The following is an 18,200-nucleotide window of genomic DNA, read 5'->3' on the forward strand; positions in this document are numbered from 1 at the left end:
CAAGAAAATCTTCGAAACCATGCATCAGAATTACACAAAAATACATGGGCTTAAACTGCAAATACAATACTTCAAAATTCAAAAACCAAAAAAATAAATAAATTAAAAAGAAGGGCATTATCGTGATTATGTCCCCACCAAAACCCACGACCTGAAAACGTAGGCTTTAACTGAGAGAAACAACAAAACCTGCACAGTACGCACCTCCGTTCATTTTCCCAATTTCGGACTCCAAATTTCTCCTAAATTACCATTCAATGCCACTGCTCCTCTTCCCCCTCACTCTCTCTCCATCTCCACTGTGAAATCTCTGATCTTCCGAGCTTTCTCACTGCAACTCCCGCTCGCATCCTCCGCCTTTCGAGCTCAGCTCCGCAACAATGGCGGTTCCTCCGAGCTCAATCTCTCTTCTCGTCTAGTTTTCAACGCACTTGGGAGCTCAGTTCCTTCACAATGGCGGTTCCATACCTCCGAGGACTCTCCAAGCTTTCATCTTTCTCAGTGCTCTCACACTCCTACGCAGCACTTCTTACGATTGGAAGAAAACGGAGCCGAAATGCCGACTCGTAGCCGTCGAATTTGTGCACCGATTGGCCGTCGGTTTCAGATCTAACGGTAGCTGAGCTTCGTTTGGGCGACGACTGCGACGCAAGCGGTGGTTGGAAATTAGGTTTTAGATATTTTATTTCATTTACCATCGGTGGACTTAGCGTTTATGGCGATGAATCGGAGTTTTAGGGCTCAGGACTCGCAAATGCAAGCGATGATTAAGCAGAGGCAGCAGCTCAGAGCCTCGGTGAGGAAGGAGAAGGAAGAAGAGCTCGCTTTGTTCCTAGAGATGAAGAAGCGCGAGAAGGAACGGAACGATCTTCTTCTTAACAGCTCTGAAGAGTTCGATGCACCATTAGGTATACTTTTTGTGCCTAAATTTATTAGGTTTTCGAGTGCAATGTAGAGGCTTTCACATTTCGATTTTGTAAATCAGTAATGTGCTTTTTTGCTTGCATTGCTGCTAAAATAGTCTGTACTGATTGTAGGTTAAATTTGTGTGGAAATGTTTCGCATTTTCGGCTTTGATATTTGTTACTAAGGTTGCTTCTGATATGGTAACCTCGACATTGCAGGGACGAAACCCGGAACTTCTCCCATTTTCAATATTTCCTCATCAACGCCGGCACCTCCACGCAAGACCGGTGCTGATGATTTTCTCAATTCTGAGAATGACAAGAATGATTATGATTGGTAATGCCATAATCTGTTTTCCTTTTCTAGAACATAGAAGTTATTTGTTAGCTGAGTTCTGATGGGATAATAAAGAAGCAGAATAGGGCGTACCTTTTTTTAACTTCTAGGGTTTGTATGCTTTTGATTCTGAAACTTTTCCCACTGTTATGGAACTTTTATATCAGGTTCACCATATCCTTTATAGGATGTTTGAAGATTCTGTTTCAATTACGCGTATCATATGAAATTTTTTGGATTGCAAAGTTTCTGGATAGAGTCCAGCAGTATAATAATACACTAGTGATATAGTTCGGTGATGCATTTCTGCCGATTACATGCCTAATGTGAGGTCCGTTGGGATGGCCTAAACGTGCTGCATTCCTGTAGGGGGAATAAATTTTTGACAAAGGAAAGCATGGCCATTGAAGTGCTTAACTAGAATAATAAGTCTGTACAACTTCCGTTCTTCAAATGCATATTAAATTTCAGTTTAGCAGTTTTACTATTAGGTACAGATAAATGTTATCTAAGTTGGTATTATTATTTTATTCTTCTTTCAGGCTTTTAACTCCACCCGGGACTCCTCTTTTTCCTTCGTTGGAGATGGAATCGCATAAAACCATAATGAGTCAACTTGGAACCCCAAAGGCTCGTCCCACTGCACTCAAATCTAGAGTAAGAATTTCCTTATCAACTGGGCTGCAGTTCTACATCTGAAGTGGTTGTAATTTATTTATAGTGTGTGAAAGGGAGTTTAAGACTTTGGAAGTTAGCATCCATCTTTAGTCCTTTTTAAAGCAGAAAAGTTGCAAAAGATATCCTTGGTATATGGCGCTTAATTGGTAGTTATATGAACATCTGAACTATTGACATTCATTCTCATCTCTCAAACTTTACGTTGCTTAACTTAGAATGTGCATTTAAGAGAAAATTACATATCTAGCATCTAACTACTAGATTCAACAACCATTGAGTTTAGAATGTTGTAATTCATAGAAGATGCTGCTTCTCTCGTTTATCAGTCTTTATAAAAGGGTAAATTTCGTGATGGTTTTCAGTTTCTCACTTTTGAGTTCTAAATTCTAATTGTGCTTGAGTTTCATGTAGTATTACTTAGCCATTTCTTTATTGTGATCATAGTTAGCTAACTCCCAGCCGGAGCCTGCTGCTAGGACCAGCTTAGTGTCTAGACAATCAACTTCTTCCCCTGGGCTGAGTTCTTCAAATTCTGGGACCCGGAGGCCTTCATCGTCTGGGGGTCCAGGATCAAGACCTGCAACACCAACTGGACGCCCCACGTTGCCTTCAGCACCTAGACCTTCAAGATCGTCAACCCCTACTTCTCGATCAACCTTGCCGTTAAACAAGTCCATAAATTCTGCCCCTAAGTCTACGGTTCCCACAACTCGATCCACACTTCCTGCAAATAGATCGACAACTCCTGCAAAGAAATCTACAGTTCCCTCAAGATCCTCTACACCATCAAGGTCTACGGCAAGATCTTCAACACCAACTTCCAGACCCACTGTACCCCCACCCAAGCCTATATCAAGAGCATCAACACCAACTCGTCGACCGTCCGTGCCATCCCCTACACCTAGTATATCAGCTCCTCCATCAAAGTCCTCACCTTCAATGTCCAAGCCAGCTCCTACAACAGCAAGAAATCCAGTGCCATCACGTGGTGCGTCCCCAACAGTAAAATCTAGACCATGGAAGCCCTCAGAAATGCCTGGTTTCTCACTCGAGGCCCCACCAAATTTAAGGACAACACTTCCTGACAGACCACTTTCAGCCACTAGAGGTAGGCCTGGAGCACCCAGTTCTCGATCATCTTCCGTTGAGCCTGGTCCCAATGTAAGACCAAGACGGCAATCATGCTCTCCTTCAAGAGGACGGGCTCCCAATGGCATTAGTCATACAAGTGGGAGCTCTGTTCCTGCATTCAGTCGTGGACATTCTAAAGTTAATGACAATGTGAGCCCTGTTTTAATGGGAACAAAAATGGTCGAGAGGGTAATAAATATGCGGAAACTGGCACCACCGAAGCAAGAGGACAAACATTCTCCTCATGGTAACCACTCCGGGAAGTCAGCTTCATCCCCAGACAGCTCAGGCTTTGGTAGATCACTCTCAAAGAAATCCCTTGATATGGCTATACGCCACATGGTAAGCATATCTTTCCATTTTACGAGTCGGTGTATATTCCCATGCGAATTGAGACTAGAATGCCTGTTCGTTGCAAAGTTGTGCATGCTATTTCTGTGGAAGTATCTCATATTCTCTGTTGTAGAAGATAGCTTTCCCTCATTCCCTCCCAGTGTTCTTTATAAGCAGTCAAAATTTACTTTTAATCTAGAGAAAGTATTTGATACAAGTTTGTTGTACATAATTTTTTCTTGATTTGGTGTTGGTTGCAGGATATAAGGCGATCCATTCCAGGTAATTTAAGACCGTTGATGACAAATATTCCTGCATCCTCCATGTACAGTGTGAGATCGGGGCCTGCACGAAGCAGAACAATTAGTGTTTCAGATTCTCCTCTTGCCACTAGCAGTAATGCTAGCTCCGAAGTTAGTGTAAACAACAATGGCCTTTGTTTAGACGGGAGTGAAGTAGAAGATAATGGCAGTGAGAGAGGTGGTCGATCTCCTGCCAGTGTGCGCGGTAGGTAATGTTTTGGGGGAGCTGCCATCATTCCACATAAACTGCATCTCTAATCTACCACATGATTTTTTCATCTTCGGTTTCAACCATCTTGACAGTCAAAAGAAAACCAATTTTCTGATAGACCTGACAGGAATTGTGCTTCTGTGCTTCACGTAAAGTGCACCGATATGCTGGTGGTGTTGTAAGTCATGATATTTGTAACGTTAAGAAATCTGGTTATGTACCGAACAGCCTTTCGTGGCTCGCTTTCGACGGATACTTTGTTGAAAAACCAGAGATCATATTAGCCTCACATCTTTGGTAAGTTGAATGTGTACTTCTGGGAGCGCAGTGAAAGCTGCTGACTCATACCATGGGCTGTGTTGCAGGTGTTTTCAAGAGCTTTGCTCACCTGCACATGCTTTTTTTTTTTTTTTTTTTAATGAGTCAACGGTTGAGATTTTGATTAGTTAAATCTTCTCCGTTCACTAATGAAAAAGGAGATTGCATTTAGAACCAAATTATAAGACTGTTTTAGAAAGAGAGTTTTCTTCATCCTCCACTAAACCTTATTCATATATTTTATTTTTATTTTTATAATCAACCTATATCACAGGTTAATTTATTTATTTATCTATATGATAAGATTCGGTTTTTATAATCATCATGTATCACAAATTAATATGTTTTTGTACCTTTTAGTTGGGTTTCTCATGTAGCCATCAAGACATTCATACCATCTTTATAACATGTCATCCGTCTGTCTCTTGCATGTTAACATCTCCAACAATAGGATTCCGAGGCTATATGATGACCGGTGGCAAACTCTATCAGTGACAATTGGAGTTCGCCGTCGCTAATCTTGGTGGATTGTTGTCTGGCTAGTGGGAGAGGGACGATTGGAGTTTCTGCATCATTTGGAAAAACACGACTTTCAAGTTTTGAACGCGCAATGTCGTTTGATCCCCCAGTAAGTATTATCCTTTAAAGCTGTTGACACCTAAGGTATCGTTTGGTATGCAGACGGGACGGGACGGAACGGGATGGGACGGGACGAGACAGGATGGAACGGAACGGAGCGGGAGCAAAGATACCCTCGGATGGAAACAAGGAGGAAGAAGAAGGAGACGGAGAGGTTATAGTTTTGTGTTCCACAAATGTGGAACGAGTCGTTCCAGGGGGTGAGGTGGAACGAAAATTCACCCAAAACTCGTCCCGTGGAACAGCTCGTTCCACCCGTTTTAGGCGCACCAAACGTGGGACGGAACGCCTTGTCCCACTCTGTTCCGTCCCGTCCCACGTACCAAACGGTACCTAAAGGTCCTGAAGGTTCGTCGTTCCAAAAGTCAAAGCCATTTCATAGTATCATGTTTGAGGTAGGTGGATAAAATATACGACTTAAAATGATTATTTCAACCATTAGATGAAAATTTAAACTAATTTAAATGATTACTTCAACCATTAGATGAAAATTTAACCTAAAATATAAAGTTTACTATGTATTTTCTGAAACACAGAAAAAAAAAATATTTATAATAAAATTTGCAGAGGTCCTAGTTCCCTTCCGTCTCACATTTGTACATATGAAACACAAAATCTAAGAACCAAATATACCCATCACGAAACGTTCAACTAAACAAGAAAAACTCCACAATGTTGTAATGGAAATGCATGGTTTCTACAAAATAAACCTAACAAAGCACGCCAGGCAAATTACGAAGCAGCTAGTACAGCCTCGGGGGTAGCCGCCACAACTGCAGCCTTCGGGGGAGCAGAAGTACTCGGTTTTGCATCCTTGCTGGGAGCTGGGGCAGGAGGTGAAGGCTTCAGGTGGGGTGGTGTATTATGCTTCAATTTTAAAAGTATCTGCCTCATCCTTGAAAGCTCGGTTGGCTTTCCAGGCTTTGGACCTTGGACAACGAGAATGGATGGCTTCTTTTCCGTATCCTTCTTCCCTCTCTTCTTTTCTATAGCTGGCACCTCATTGGGAATGAGGTCCGCAATTGCCTTCCAGTAGTTCTTGTCTACCTCAGCATGAAACTTCTCTTGATTAGCCAGGAACAGCTGAGAAAAGCCAAAATACAAATTCAAAACAATATACCAGAGAGATTGATATGGATATTAAAGGCGAAGAAACTGTAAAGTTGTGACAAAGTTCAATTCCAAAATCGTTAGCTAAAAAGACATTCAGAAAACCATTAACACGACCAATATTAGTAGAATTTGTTTTACGAAGAAGCCTAATAGGGACACATTGTAGCTAAGATTTACGCAGAGAATCCTAAACAGTTGTGACCATCACTTAGTTGAATTCACAAAAGTTAAATCCCAGCAAAGAGAATAAAAGTTACGAGCTTGTAAATATTTATGAATAACCAAGCTGAGTGTATGTGGAGGAGATACGCGACAACAATTTGTGGCTCTTCTTCAAAACTTTTTTCGATCAACCATTCAATTATTGAATGAATCAGCAATCCAAGAACGAAACTATAAGCATCAGCCCAAAGAATCATCATATGCATTCCAACCAAAAACTTAAAATTGAGGCAGTAAAGTCTGAAATCGCCATTATTACTAGAAGAGCTCAATGAAACAAAATATTGTGCCGATAATATTTATTGGAAAGCTAAATTGATCAAACCTTCTCCCTTTCCCTGTTAGCAGCCTTGTTATTTTCAGTAGTGATCTTCCTCTTCTGGTAGAATCCCACCTTGAATTCATCTGCTTCCTCAATTATTTGAACCAACAACTCCTTTTCTCTCTTCTCCTTCTCCTCGAGATGAATCGCATTCTGCCTGGATGTCACAAAAGCTCGGATTATTATAACTCCCTTACAACCTCACAGAATTCAACCATTTATTTCTAACACCACCTTCAATGCAAACATAAAATCACTTTCTGATAATCAATAACCACAATTTGACAACAATCATCAATCTTTTTTTTTTTTACAACAATCATGAAATTCATAAAGATTTTAACAAGTTTTAGTTTTTTAGATAAACAATCAATTTAACAATTTGTTATCAGAAAGACGATTACTGATCACTAAGCATGCAACTCTTGAAAACTACCGAAATCAAAACAACAACTTCCACTCAGTTTCTCAGCAACAGAAAGATCAAGCCAAATCAAAACCAACAACTTTCAACTAAATTGCACAAAAGAATCAAAATTTAATTGCTATACAGAACTATAGGTTCAATCGCAAACAATCAGAATTCAAATCCCTACCTCCTCCATTCTCTGAGAGCAAAGCCCTCCTCAGGCAGCATCTCCGACGGAGGCGGCAAAATCGGATCATCGGACCCGCCAAACCCTCCATCAAAGCCCTGGCCGTTCGATTCGGCGTAGATCGACGGAGGAGAGAAGGCCTCCGACGCCGGCTGAGTGGCGAAAGCGTCGTCTACGGTGGAGCCCTGGAAGATTGGGGAATCGGTGGCAGAGTCCTTGAGCGACTCGGAGTCGACGAAGGAGTCGAATCGCTGGGAGGAGAGTCGGGGGTCGTAGCCCAGGTAACCGTCGTCGTCGAACGGGCGAGTTGAGCCGGTGGTCGGGACTGAGTCGTCTTCGGGCTGAGTGAACGAGGCCATGCTCAAGTCAAGTGCACCAATGAGCGAAATGCCGAGCGAAATGCTCCCAAAGGCAAAACTCACGCAGAAAAAATATCAGCACGCTTTATGTTGGGCTAGCCCGACTCAGTGGGCCTTCATTGGGTTCGTAAGTTTAATTCACTTCCGTCAAGCCCGTTTCTGCTCCTCAACTTCTTCCTTCCTGCTCGATTTGAATTGGAACGAAAAAGCTCCAACATGGGATCAATTTCTTCCCCCTCACTGATTATTTATTTCGGTATTTCATGCATATTGATTTTTTTCATTTTTATTAATCTTGGTTATGTGATTAGTGATTTTTGTTCTTCATTTTATTTTGGGTTTTCCTTTCTGTTGTTTTTAGGGTTTTTGCTCTGCAAATTTCGATCAAATTGCCTCCATTTGAATTATTTTGTAATTATCTTATCTATATTGGGTGGAATTGGGCCTTTCCATTCTCCAAAATTTTTGTTAGGGATTACATTTTGCTTAAATTTTGTGAGATTAAAAAAAGATTGGGACATTTTCTGATTTTAAATTATTTACACAGTTCCAAAGCACTGTGTGTTAAACACTGGAATTTTGATTCGGATTGTAGTAATTGCCGTACAAGTTTAAACTTTTGTGTGGAATTGGTGCAACTTTTGGGGTTTGTGTGATGTTATTTTGATTAGTTGTTGACTAAAATTTGGTTCTTTTGATTTGGGTTTGGTTAATTGAATAAAATTGTGGTTTATGATATTCAATCAATGGAAAATGTGACTTTCACAAGCTCCAAACCTGTGTCAACCATAGAGATCTCAATATGCATCTAAAATTTGCTTCAGACACCGGTGGAAAAATGTATTTAACATTTTACGTTCATATGCATAGGCTCGACTTCTAAAAACGTGCAAAGCTGTGCTTCACAAGTTTACAATGCCTGTCAAGTGCAGCACATACATTTGTGTTGTATAATTGTATTTGATAAGGATAATACTATCACTGCACCTTATTCCTTGAAACCTTGGCCTTCTTGAGTCTTCGTCGGAGCATTGCAAATCAGTTTTCCGACTCGATATCATGGTGTTCGGTAATTCGGCTGGTAATTTTTGGCATAATCTATTTGAAAAATTTAGTTGTTTTTGTTGTCAAAGTAATGATTTTGGTTTCATGGTCAGCTCATTATGAGTATGATCATGATCCGTCAAAAGCTAGGGAGCTTGAAGTAGCAATTAGTTGTTCTTAAAGTTATTCATCCACTGCTTCTTTGTTGATTCATGTTTGTTTCTCTCAACCAAAAACTAGAACCTTGTTTCTCCAACTCTCTCTTGCAGTAGAACTACATCTGCCATCAAGCAGGCTCTTCGAGCTTCAGTCCGGGGGTAAGCTTCTCTCTTTTGATTGGATTGAACCATCGATCTGGTTTTCTGGTGGAAGTCATAATTTTCATCCCAATTTTTGTCCAAAAATCTTAAATTTTCTCTGTTTGTTTTTGTCTGTTGTGGAGATCCAATCTGAATTGTGTGTTCTTGTCGATCTTGGCTTTCGAAAATATAAGAATTTGTGCGTTTGTTTGTGGATGTGAAAACTGCAGACCCTCATCCTTCGCATTTTAGTTTCTCTTTTTGCTTCTCCCTTTTGGGATTTAGGGGAACCAAATTTGTAATTTTTGTATATTATTAAAGTTGAATATGTGGGAATCAATCAGTTCTTCACTTTTGGGATTTAGTATTACATTTTTTTTATAGAACTTATGGTTTTTATTTTTATTTTTTTAGTTTCTATAACAAAAGTGAACTCTAAGGGTTAAAATATTCAGAGTTTTGGTACTTCCCTTGGTGAGAGTTTGGTTTCGAATTTCTGGGTTCAAAGCGGATTGATTTTTATATTTAGTTTTTTAATAACGGGAAGAAATGAAAACGAATTTTGCCTTTTTTGAGTATTTCATCAGTACTAGCTTGCTGTATTTATTATTCTGTAGGTGTAAATATAGTTCCCTAAGCAAGCTTGCTTATTTTTCAACGCTTTAACTGATGTGTGGCTTCTAACTGTAATTTTTCATATTTCTTCTTTTATGTTCTGATTATTGAATTTGAAATCATTTAATGAAATGAAATTGCCAAACCATGTTAGAGTGTAATTTTACGCTTTCCATTTGAGTTTACAAACAACATTTACAGTCATATGTATCTTTTGTTCAGTGCCTATCACCTGTTTGATAAAATATACCACAGAAACACGCATGCCAGCACGCACGGTTTTCTCGGTTCTTTGTTATCTGTTTTTAGATGTTTCTGGATTTAGAATTTCATGGGTGAAATGGCTCTGCGCATTTGGTCTAAATTGCAGGTGAGAAAAGAAAGCCAGCAAAGCTTCATAGAGAGGAGGCATGAGTTTCTTATGATGGTAAGTCTATTCCTTCATTTGGTTAAAGCATATTCATTGTGGTGTATTTGGCAAAACTCGAGACCCTTTTATGCATCTTTTGTTTCGATTGGTTTGTTGGATGTCAGCATGTGGGACACTTGAGTTTGATTACCTTTGTCTTTTCCGATATGATAATGCGATGGTAATTTAGGCTATAATGATGAATCTATGCGTTTAAGATTTTTTTTATGACAGATGTGTGAGGCAATTACGAAATATCAAGAAGTACCCTCTCTACTATGATATGGATAACACACTCCTGCGGGAACTAGACATCCCAATATTTTGCAATTTGATTACAAATTATCTACCAAAAGTACATACCGCTATCAATTATATGATATTATATGGTCCACTAAAATGTATTAAACGTGTTATGAATAGAAACGCATTCTAACATGGATTTATTTTTATAGTGGAATTATCTATAGAAAAGTTCTCAAAGGTGGTTAAAGTGGAGACCAATATTTAGAACATAGTGGACAAGTCTTTACAAGCTAATCGTACCGGTAATAGAAACCACCTCCTTTGTCTCTCTGCTTACATGCTTTTTAACACGGAGAGAAATTTAATCTGTGTTTCAGAATTAATGGTCTTCTTGATGTTCAACTGTAGGGAAATGATTCTTGAAATTGTATTTTGGAATTGGTGATCTTGATTCAAAACAAAAGGACTAATTTCCTTCTTACATTTCACATGCATGTAAATAGTATCGCTATATATATATATATATGTATGTATTTACAAATCTTACATGTTCTATACAACTTTGAAACTCACAGCATAAGATACCTCTGTTTTCTTTATATATATTTCCTAAATATTTTAAAGACCCGCGGCAATGCCTGGTCACTTTTTCTAGTCTTACCTACTTTGCGTGAACCTTCCAATACGGTAGAAAACTAGCTAGTGGGTCTCTACGTTTTACTTTCTGCTTTTTATGATAATTCTAATGTAAAACGTCAATCTTTTTTTTTTTCCGTCAAGAACCAACGTGTAAGTTACTCGAGTAGTACAACACTTATCACATATTTGTATTATTATTTTTACCACTTTTTTAATAGAAGTTGGTCCATCAACACATGTAGGTCTCATCTCTATTAAAGAGATAATACAAATGTGGTAAGATAAGCATTTTTGACAGAGTTTATTGAAACAATATTGTATGAAAAATTTGATAAGAGTAGCATTTTTGAATTAAGAATTATTGCGAGTACAAAAGCTATGTGTTGTGTTCACCAACGCGTCAACCACGGCATGCACGCAGAAACCAGCCGTGCAACCCAATTTGGACGCTAAAATTGACTCCTTTCTTTTGCAGTGGGTAATCATTACTTAATTGAACTTTTGCAGTGGGTACTATTACCTAAGGTTAAATATCCAAAGTTTCCTTTTGCAGCCTCGCTACAATGGAGTTCTCAAGTATTCATATTAGCATTTGGTTTATTTTCATCCAACCACTCTTTCTTCTCTTTCTTTTTGGCTCTACCTCCTCCTCGCGATTAGCAGGGAATGAGGTGGATAGGCTTTCCTTGCTTGCCTTCAAAGCTGAAGTCGTGACCGATAGCCTCGGCATCCTTAGCTCTTGGAATGAATCCCTCCACATCTGTCATTGGCCAGGCATTACTTGTGGCCGCAGACACCAAAGGGTTACAGTGCTCGACCTCCAATCAAGCGGGCTGGCAGGCCACCTATCTCCCCACATTGGAAACTTGAGCTTTCTGAGGGTTTTATACCTCCCGAACAATAGCTTCAGCCACACCATCCCTCCAGAAATTGGTCGTTTGTTCCGCTTGGAAACACTAGTCCTTCATAACAACTCCTTCGACGGTCATATTCCATTCAACATATCACGTTGCTCTAACCTCCAATACCTTGGCTTATATGGCAACACTCTTAGTGGCGAACTTCCAACTGAAATTGCCTCATTGTCCACGCTTCAGGTACTTATTTTAGGCAAAAACAATTTTCATGGGAAAATCCCACCTTCTTTTGGGAATCTTTCTTCTCTTTCGTTGCTATCTGTGGAAAAAAATAATCTGCATGGAGGTATTCCAAATAGCCTTGGCCGGTTGAAAAGCTTAACGCATTTTTCACTGGCTGCAAATTATTTGAATGGTACCATCCCTCCCTCCATATACAACCTCTCGTCAATTGAAGTCATTTATATGTTTAAAAACAACCTTCGTGGAACTCTTCCTCCTGGCTTGGGCCACACTATATTTCCAAACCTCGAATCCCTTATTTTTCATATCAACCGATTCACTGGACCAATACCAGCTTCAATCTCCAATGCCTCAAACCTTTCAGTATTTTCTATCTCATCCAATAAGTTTATTGGGAAAGTGCCTAGTCTGGCACGCCTGTCAAATTTGTATAGGTTAACACTTCAGGAGAACAATCTTGGAAATAATGAGGAAGGTGACTTGGATTTCATCCCTTCTCTAGTTAATTGCACCAATTTAGAAGCTTTATCTTTTAGCTTCAATAATTTTGGGGGACTGCTGCCTGAATCTATCAGCAATCTCTCAACAAATCTCAGGCAAATAAATTTTCATGACAATCAGATACGCGGAAACATTCCCGCCGGGGTTGGAAATCTTATCAACTTGGGGAGACTAGCCTTTTCTACAAATTTATTGGCAGGCACCATACCCAGTTCAATATGTAAACTGAATAAGCTTTATGCCCTATTTCTAAATTCGAATGAATTGTCAGGTAATGTTCCATCATCTCTAGGAAATCTCACTTCATTAAGCAGCTTGGCTCTCAACTCAAACAAGTTAAATGGAAGCATACCACAAAGTCTTGGAAACTGCAGGTTTATGATAGATTTGGATCTTTCCCACAACAATCTTAGCGGTCCAATTCCAAAACAAGTCATCAATTTACCTGTTTACTTGAATCTATCTGGAAACCAACTTACTGAATCCATTCCCATGGAAGTAGGCAACTCACAGCATCTTGTTTTCTTGGATGTTTCTGAAAACAAGTTATCTGGTGAGATTCCACAAGGCTTAGGGAGTTGCACAAGTTTGATGACTCTCTCTCTGAGTGAAAATTTATTGCAAGGGACAATTCCTAAATCCTTGAGCTCTTTGAGAGGAATTGAAGATTTTGACCTTTCTCACAACAACTTGTCTGGTATAATTCCTAACTACTTGGGGAGTTTCCCATTCTTGCAGAATTTGAACCTTTCATTTAACGATTTTGAAGGTGCAGTACCAATCCAAGGAGTTTTTAAGAATGCAAGTGCAGTATCTGTTGTGGGAAACACACGGCTTTGTGGAGGTATAACTCACTTAAGATTGCCTAAATGCATCTCCAAGCAATCCAAGCGCGGGTTATCTCCTAAGCTGAACTTAATTATCTCAGTTTCCTGTGGGGTTGTCGGCTTGGTCTTGGTGTTGTTACTTGCATTTCTTTATCGATCAAGAAAGGCTAGAGCGCTTAAGTCAACTTCAAGATCATCACTGGGGGTTTCACTCTTGAAACTGTCCTATGGAGATCTCCTCAAAGCAACTGATGGGTTCTCTGCTTCGCATCTGATTGGTTCTGGAAGCTTCGGGTCCGTGTACAAGGGAGTTCTCAATGAGCATGAAGAAAGAATTGTTGCGGTGAAAGTACTCAATCTTCAAACTTCAAGAGCTTCTAAAAGTTTCATGTCTGAATGTGAAGCCTTGAAAAGCATTAGGCATCGAAATCTTGTCAAGCTACTGACTGCTTGTTCAAGCATTGATTTTCAAGGAAACGATTTCAAAGCCTTGGTGTATGAGTTCATGGTGAATGGAAGCCTAGATGAGTGGCTGCACATATCAGCTCAAGGAGTAGATAGGCCAGCCAATCTGCCAAAGAATCTGAATCTCACTCAAAGAGTTAACATTGCCATCGATGTAGCATGTGCTTTGGATTATTTGCACAACCGCTGCCACATGCCAATAGTTCATTGTGATATAAAGCCCAGCAACATTTTGTTAGACAGTGACATGACTGCTTGTGTTGGTGATTTCGGTTTAGCAAGGTACATCCGGGATGCTTCTTGCCCATCTCCTTTGCACGATAGCAGTTCCAATGTCATAAACGGCACCATAGGCTATACTCCCCCAGGTAAATTTTCTTTTGTATATATTTTTATTTGTGCTTGCACTATGGTTTTGTATATAGCATGAGTTTTTTTGAAGTCACACATAAGAACAAAGCTATGTTTTTGTGCATATAACTTAAGAGTATGGAATGGGAGGCGAGGTGTCAACATATGGCGACGTGTATAGCTACGGAATGCTGTTGTTGGAGATGTTAACTGGCAAGAGGCCAACAGATAACATGTTTAACGGTGGTATGGACCTACACAATTTTGTTATGATGGCTCTACCAGAACGTGTGAGTGAAATATGTGATCCACTACTTGTTCAAATAGAAGAAAGCAACAGCAGTACTAATCCTAGAAGTAATAGGGGGAATCATGCCCCAAATGATCGAAGAAAAAGGGTTGTGGAGTGCTTGACTTCCATTGCAAGAGTAGGAGTTGCTTGTTCTGTAGCGATGCCGAGGGAGCGAAAAGACATGAGCAATGTGGTAGCTGAATTGAGTCTAATAAGGGATGTGCTAACTGGAACTAGGATGCCTAGAGAGTATCCATGATGACGATCCAAGTAGTAAGTAATAATACCCTGTTATCGTTAAATAAAATCCCATGACTGTGCTTGAACTTTGCATGGTGATCTTCTGAATGATGACGAGGTGGATTTTCCTGTTTTGTAATTTCATTTTGTATGTTTTGTAAATGATCTTAATTTGTAAGATCATTTTTAAGTTTGCTTGGAAATTTGGAATTTGTCAATCTAAGTTTGGTTCTTGTTATGAATTATGCAATTTTAATTGGGTTTTTATCACAAATGGATGACTTAATGTTTATGTATTTGATGTACGTTGTAGTATTGGATGACTTAATGTTTGCTATATGACATCCTCCAACGACCAAGAAATAAAATTAATACAGACGCAAGTACAACAATTTCAAAGCCCTGGTGTATGAGTTCATGGTGAATGGAAGCCTAGATGAGTGGCTGCACATATCAACTCAAGGAGTAGATAGGCCAGCCAATCTGCCAAAGAATCTGAATCTCACATTGCCATCGATGTAGCGTGCGCTCTGGATTATTTGCACAATTGCTTCCACGTGCCAATAGTTCACTGTGATATCAGCAACATTTTGTTAGATAGTGACATGAATGCTTGTGTTGGTGATTTCGGTTTAGCAAGGTACCTCCAGGATGCTTCTTGCCCATCTCCTTTGCACGAAAGCAGTTCCAATGTCATAAAAGGCACCATAGGCTGTACTCCCCCAGGTAAATTTTCTTTTATATATATTTTATTTGCGCTTGCACCATGGTTTTGTATATAGCATGAGTTTTTTGAAGTCACACATAAGAACAAAGCTATGTTTTTGTGCATATAACTTAAGAGTATGGAATGGGAGGCGAGGTGTCAACATATGGCGACGTGTATAGCTACGGAATGCTGTTGTTGGAGATGTTAACTGGCAAGAGGCCAACAGATAACATGTTTAACGGTGGTATGGACCTACACAATTTTGTTATGATGGCTCTACCAGAACGTGTGGGAGAAATATGTGATCCAGTACTTGTACAAATAGAAGAAAGTAGCAGCAGTACTAATCCCAGAAGTAACAAGGGGAATCATGCGCCAAATGATTGAAGAAAAAGGGTTGTGGAGTGCTTGACTTCCATTGTAAGAGTAGGAGTTGCTTGTTCTGTAGTGATGCCGAGAGAGCGAAAATACATGAGCAATGTGGTAGCTGAATTGAGTCTAATAAGGGATGTGCTGACTGGAACTAGGATGCCTAGAGAGAATCCGTGATCAATGCCCAAGTAGCGAGCAATAATAGCCTGTTATCATTAGTGTAAAAATGAGTTTGAAAACTTTGAGTTTTAATGATAATGATAAAATAAAGGGTAAAGTAAATAGTACCATGATTGATTTTTTAGTGTAAAAATGTGGTTTTTCGTTAAAGTGAACAGTACCGAGAGTTTTTCGTTAAAGTTCCCTTAAAATAAAATCCCATGACAATGCTTGAATTTTGCACGGTGATCTTTTGAATGATGACGAGGAGGACTGAAACAAGTGAAGTGGATATTCCCTTCTGCAATTTCATTTTGTATGCTTTGTGAATGATCTTAATTTGTAAGATCATCTTTATGTTTGCTTGGAAATTTGGAATTTGTCAATTTAAGGTTGGTTCATGTTCTTATAATTAAATTATGCAATTTTAAGTTAGAATTTGTCAATTTAAATTTGGTATCATATATATATGTATATGTGTGTGTGTGTGCGCGTGTGTGTCTATATATATATATGTATGCAAGCCTTTTCGTACACAGCCTGCAAAAATATATACGTATATGTATATGTATGTGTGTGTGTGTGTGTGTGTGTGTGTGTGTATGCAAGCCTTTTCGTACACAGTCTGCAAAAATAAACGTTAAGCACACCTCTTGCATTGTTAATCATATATATATATATATATATGTATAAGTATATGTATATGTATATGTATATGTATGTGTGTGCGCGCGCGCGCAAGCCTTTTCGTACACAGCCTGCAAAAATAAACGTTAAGCACACCTCTTGCATTGTCAATAAATTTACTCAAATTGCTCATTTGTTGCATTGTTAATCTTATTTAGAGTGTGTTTACGGCGTGTTTGGTATCGTACTTAAATGTTTTCATAATTTTTAAAAATATTTTTTAAAAACAATTTTATTTAAGATTTAAAAACTTGTTTAATATGAGATTTAAAATGATTTTAAAATTTTAATAATTAAAAAGAAAAGAAAAAAAAAAACCCTACAACAACTCCCTGTGGATTTGAACATTAATACTAATTTAATTAGATTGATACATAGATCCAAATAGAGGGTCGCAGGCGAAGGTCAGAGAGAAAGATAAGAGAGAGTGCATAAAGATAGGTGTGGAACTGGGCGGGTTGGGCGTGTTGCATGGTCAAACCAACCCTAACCCAACCTTTACAATTCGAGTTGGGTTTGGGTTCATACAGTTTAGTCAGGTTCGGGTTTGAAGTAGGTTCAGATTTATTCGGGTTGGGTTTAGGTTTGCCCAACTTTATTGAGTTCAACCTTGTAGCACATCATTTTGCATAACTATACAAATTTGAACAAAAAAGCGTCAATTTTAGTTAAAATTTCATTTACACATCATCATTTACATAAAAGTTAAAACAAACAACTTAGAGAACTTACTTGTCTTGAAGTATCATCTGTAGCCAAAAATAATGTGCATGGAGCTATTCCAAATAGCCTCGGATAGTTGAAAAGTTTATTATTTCTTTCCATGTACAACCTCTCTTCAATATAATACTTTTCTGTCACGGAACTCTTCCTCCTGGCTTGGACCACACATTATTTCCAAACATAGTAAATAAGGAACTTTAACGAAAAGATTTTGATGTTATTCACTTTAACAAAAAAATCTTATTTTTACACTAAAAAATCAATCATGATACTATTCACTTTACCTTTTATTTTGTTCTTATCGTCAAAACTCAAAATTTTCAAATCTTTTTCATTAGTTTTCCATAGTAAATATTGCTCACAATGGAAACATAGTAAATAATTTTCTGTCAATTTCCAGAACTATTTGGAGGTTTAAAGATTCAGGAATTGCACGAGTTTCCAAAACCATTTGGGAGTTGCATGAGTTTGAGGACTCTGTCTCTGAGAGGGAACTTAATGGATGGGACAATTCCTGAATCCTGAATTCTTTAAGAGGGGTTGAATATTTCAATCTTTCTCATAGCAACCTTTCCGGCAGAATTCCAAACTATTTGGAGCGTTTCAAGTTGCAGAATTTTTACAACAATCATGAAATTCATAAAGATTTTAACAAGTTTTAGTTTTTTAGATGAACAATCAATTTATCAATTTGTTATCAGAAAGAAGATTACTGATCACTAAGCATGCAACTCTTGAAAACTACCGAAATCAAAACAACAACTTCCACTCAGTCTCTCAGCAACAGAAAGATCAAGCCAAATCAAAACCAACAACTTTCAACTAAATTGCACAAAAGAATCAAATTTTAATTGCTATACAGAACTATAGGTTCAATCGCAAACAATCAGAATTCAAATCCCTACCTCCTCCATTCTCTGAGAGCAAAGCCCTCCTCAGGCAGCATCTCCGACGGAGGCGGCAAAATCGGATCATCGGACCCGCCAAACTCTCCATCAAAGCCCTGGCCGTTCGATTCGGCGTAGATCGACGGAGGAGAGAAGGCCTCCGACGCCG

At 38.9% G+C, this 18,200-nt stretch overlaps 4 protein-coding genes across 15 annotated transcripts; 2 read left to right on the forward strand and 2 right to left on the reverse strand.

Moving 5' to 3' along the window:
- Nucleotides 1-180: 180 nt before the first annotated feature.
- LOC103958595 (mucin-1) lies at nucleotides 181-4,230 on the forward strand. 2 transcript variants are annotated; one of them, XM_009370877.3, is made up of 5 exons: nucleotides 181-908; nucleotides 1,125-1,242; nucleotides 1,785-1,899; nucleotides 2,365-3,393; nucleotides 3,645-4,230. In XM_009370877.3, the coding sequence occupies exons 1-5, from the start codon at nucleotides 716-718 to the stop codon at nucleotides 3,897-3,899; spliced, it is 1,710 nt and encodes a 569-aa protein (XP_009369152.2). In that variant the 5' UTR covers nucleotides 181-715; the 3' UTR covers nucleotides 3,900-4,230. The 2 variants fall into 2 exon arrangements, with proteins under 2 accessions (XP_009369152.2, XP_048421801.1); XM_048565844.1 differs by having other exon boundaries at nucleotides 768-908; nucleotides 1,038-1,242.
- Nucleotides 4,231-5,390: 1,160 nt separating this feature from the next.
- LOC103958596 (clathrin light chain 2-like) lies at nucleotides 5,391-7,527 on the reverse strand. Its single transcript, XM_009370878.3, has 3 exons — nucleotides 7,108-7,527; nucleotides 6,515-6,668; nucleotides 5,391-5,937 (listed from the first exon to the last, which is right to left on the reverse strand). The coding sequence occupies exons 1-3, from the start codon at nucleotides 7,464-7,466 to the stop codon at nucleotides 5,587-5,589; spliced, it is 864 nt and encodes a 287-aa protein (XP_009369153.2). The 5' UTR covers nucleotides 7,467-7,527; the 3' UTR covers nucleotides 5,391-5,586.
- Nucleotides 7,528-7,570: 43 nt separating this feature from the next.
- Nucleotides 7,571-16,169, forward strand: LOC103958597 (probable LRR receptor-like serine/threonine-protein kinase At3g47570). 9 transcript variants are annotated; one of them, XM_048565841.1, is made up of 6 exons: nucleotides 7,602-7,722; nucleotides 8,780-8,827; nucleotides 9,795-9,851; nucleotides 10,068-13,979; nucleotides 14,098-14,527; nucleotides 14,808-16,169. In XM_048565841.1, the coding sequence occupies exons 4-5, from the start codon at nucleotides 11,282-11,284 to the stop codon at nucleotides 14,511-14,513; spliced, it is 3,114 nt and encodes a 1,037-aa protein (XP_048421798.1). In that variant the 5' UTR covers nucleotides 7,602-7,722; nucleotides 8,780-8,827; nucleotides 9,795-9,851; nucleotides 10,068-11,281; the 3' UTR covers nucleotides 14,514-14,527; nucleotides 14,808-16,169. The 9 variants fall into 9 exon arrangements, with proteins under 9 accessions (XP_048421792.1, XP_048421798.1, XP_048421793.1 ...); XM_048565836.1 differs by adding an exon at nucleotides 8,337-8,547 and having other exon boundaries at nucleotides 7,604-7,722; nucleotides 9,795-13,979; XM_048565834.1 differs by lacking the exon at nucleotides 7,602-7,722 and adding an exon at nucleotides 7,739-8,547.
- Nucleotides 14,928-18,185, reverse strand: LOC125468979. 3 transcript variants are annotated; one of them, XR_007251318.1, is made up of 3 exons: nucleotides 18,050-18,185; nucleotides 15,139-17,295; nucleotides 14,928-15,065 (listed from the first exon to the last, which is right to left on the reverse strand). XR_007251318.1 is itself a non-coding variant. In XM_048565846.1 (3 exons), exons 1-3 carry the CDS (start codon nucleotides 18,138-18,140, stop codon nucleotides 15,572-15,574), a joined length of 447 nt encoding a protein of 148 aa, XP_048421803.1. In that variant the 5' UTR covers nucleotides 18,141-18,182. The 3 variants fall into 3 exon arrangements, 2 of the variants coding, with proteins under 2 accessions (XP_048421803.1, XP_048421804.1); XM_048565846.1 differs by lacking the exon at nucleotides 14,928-15,065 and having other exon boundaries at nucleotides 15,572-15,781; nucleotides 17,154-17,299; nucleotides 18,050-18,182; XM_048565847.1 differs by lacking the exon at nucleotides 14,928-15,065 and having other exon boundaries at nucleotides 15,572-15,781; nucleotides 17,154-17,295; nucleotides 18,050-18,179.
- Nucleotides 18,186-18,200: the final 15 nt, after the last annotated feature.

This window comes from the organism of the source record quoted next, unplaced genomic scaffold (genome assembly GCF_019419815.1).
Source record: "Pyrus x bretschneideri cultivar Hongxiangsu unplaced genomic scaffold, Pyrus_bretschneideri_v1 Contig4, whole genome shotgun sequence".
In the NCBI taxonomy this organism is placed as follows: Eukaryota; Viridiplantae; Streptophyta; class Magnoliopsida; order Rosales; family Rosaceae; genus Pyrus; species Pyrus x bretschneideri.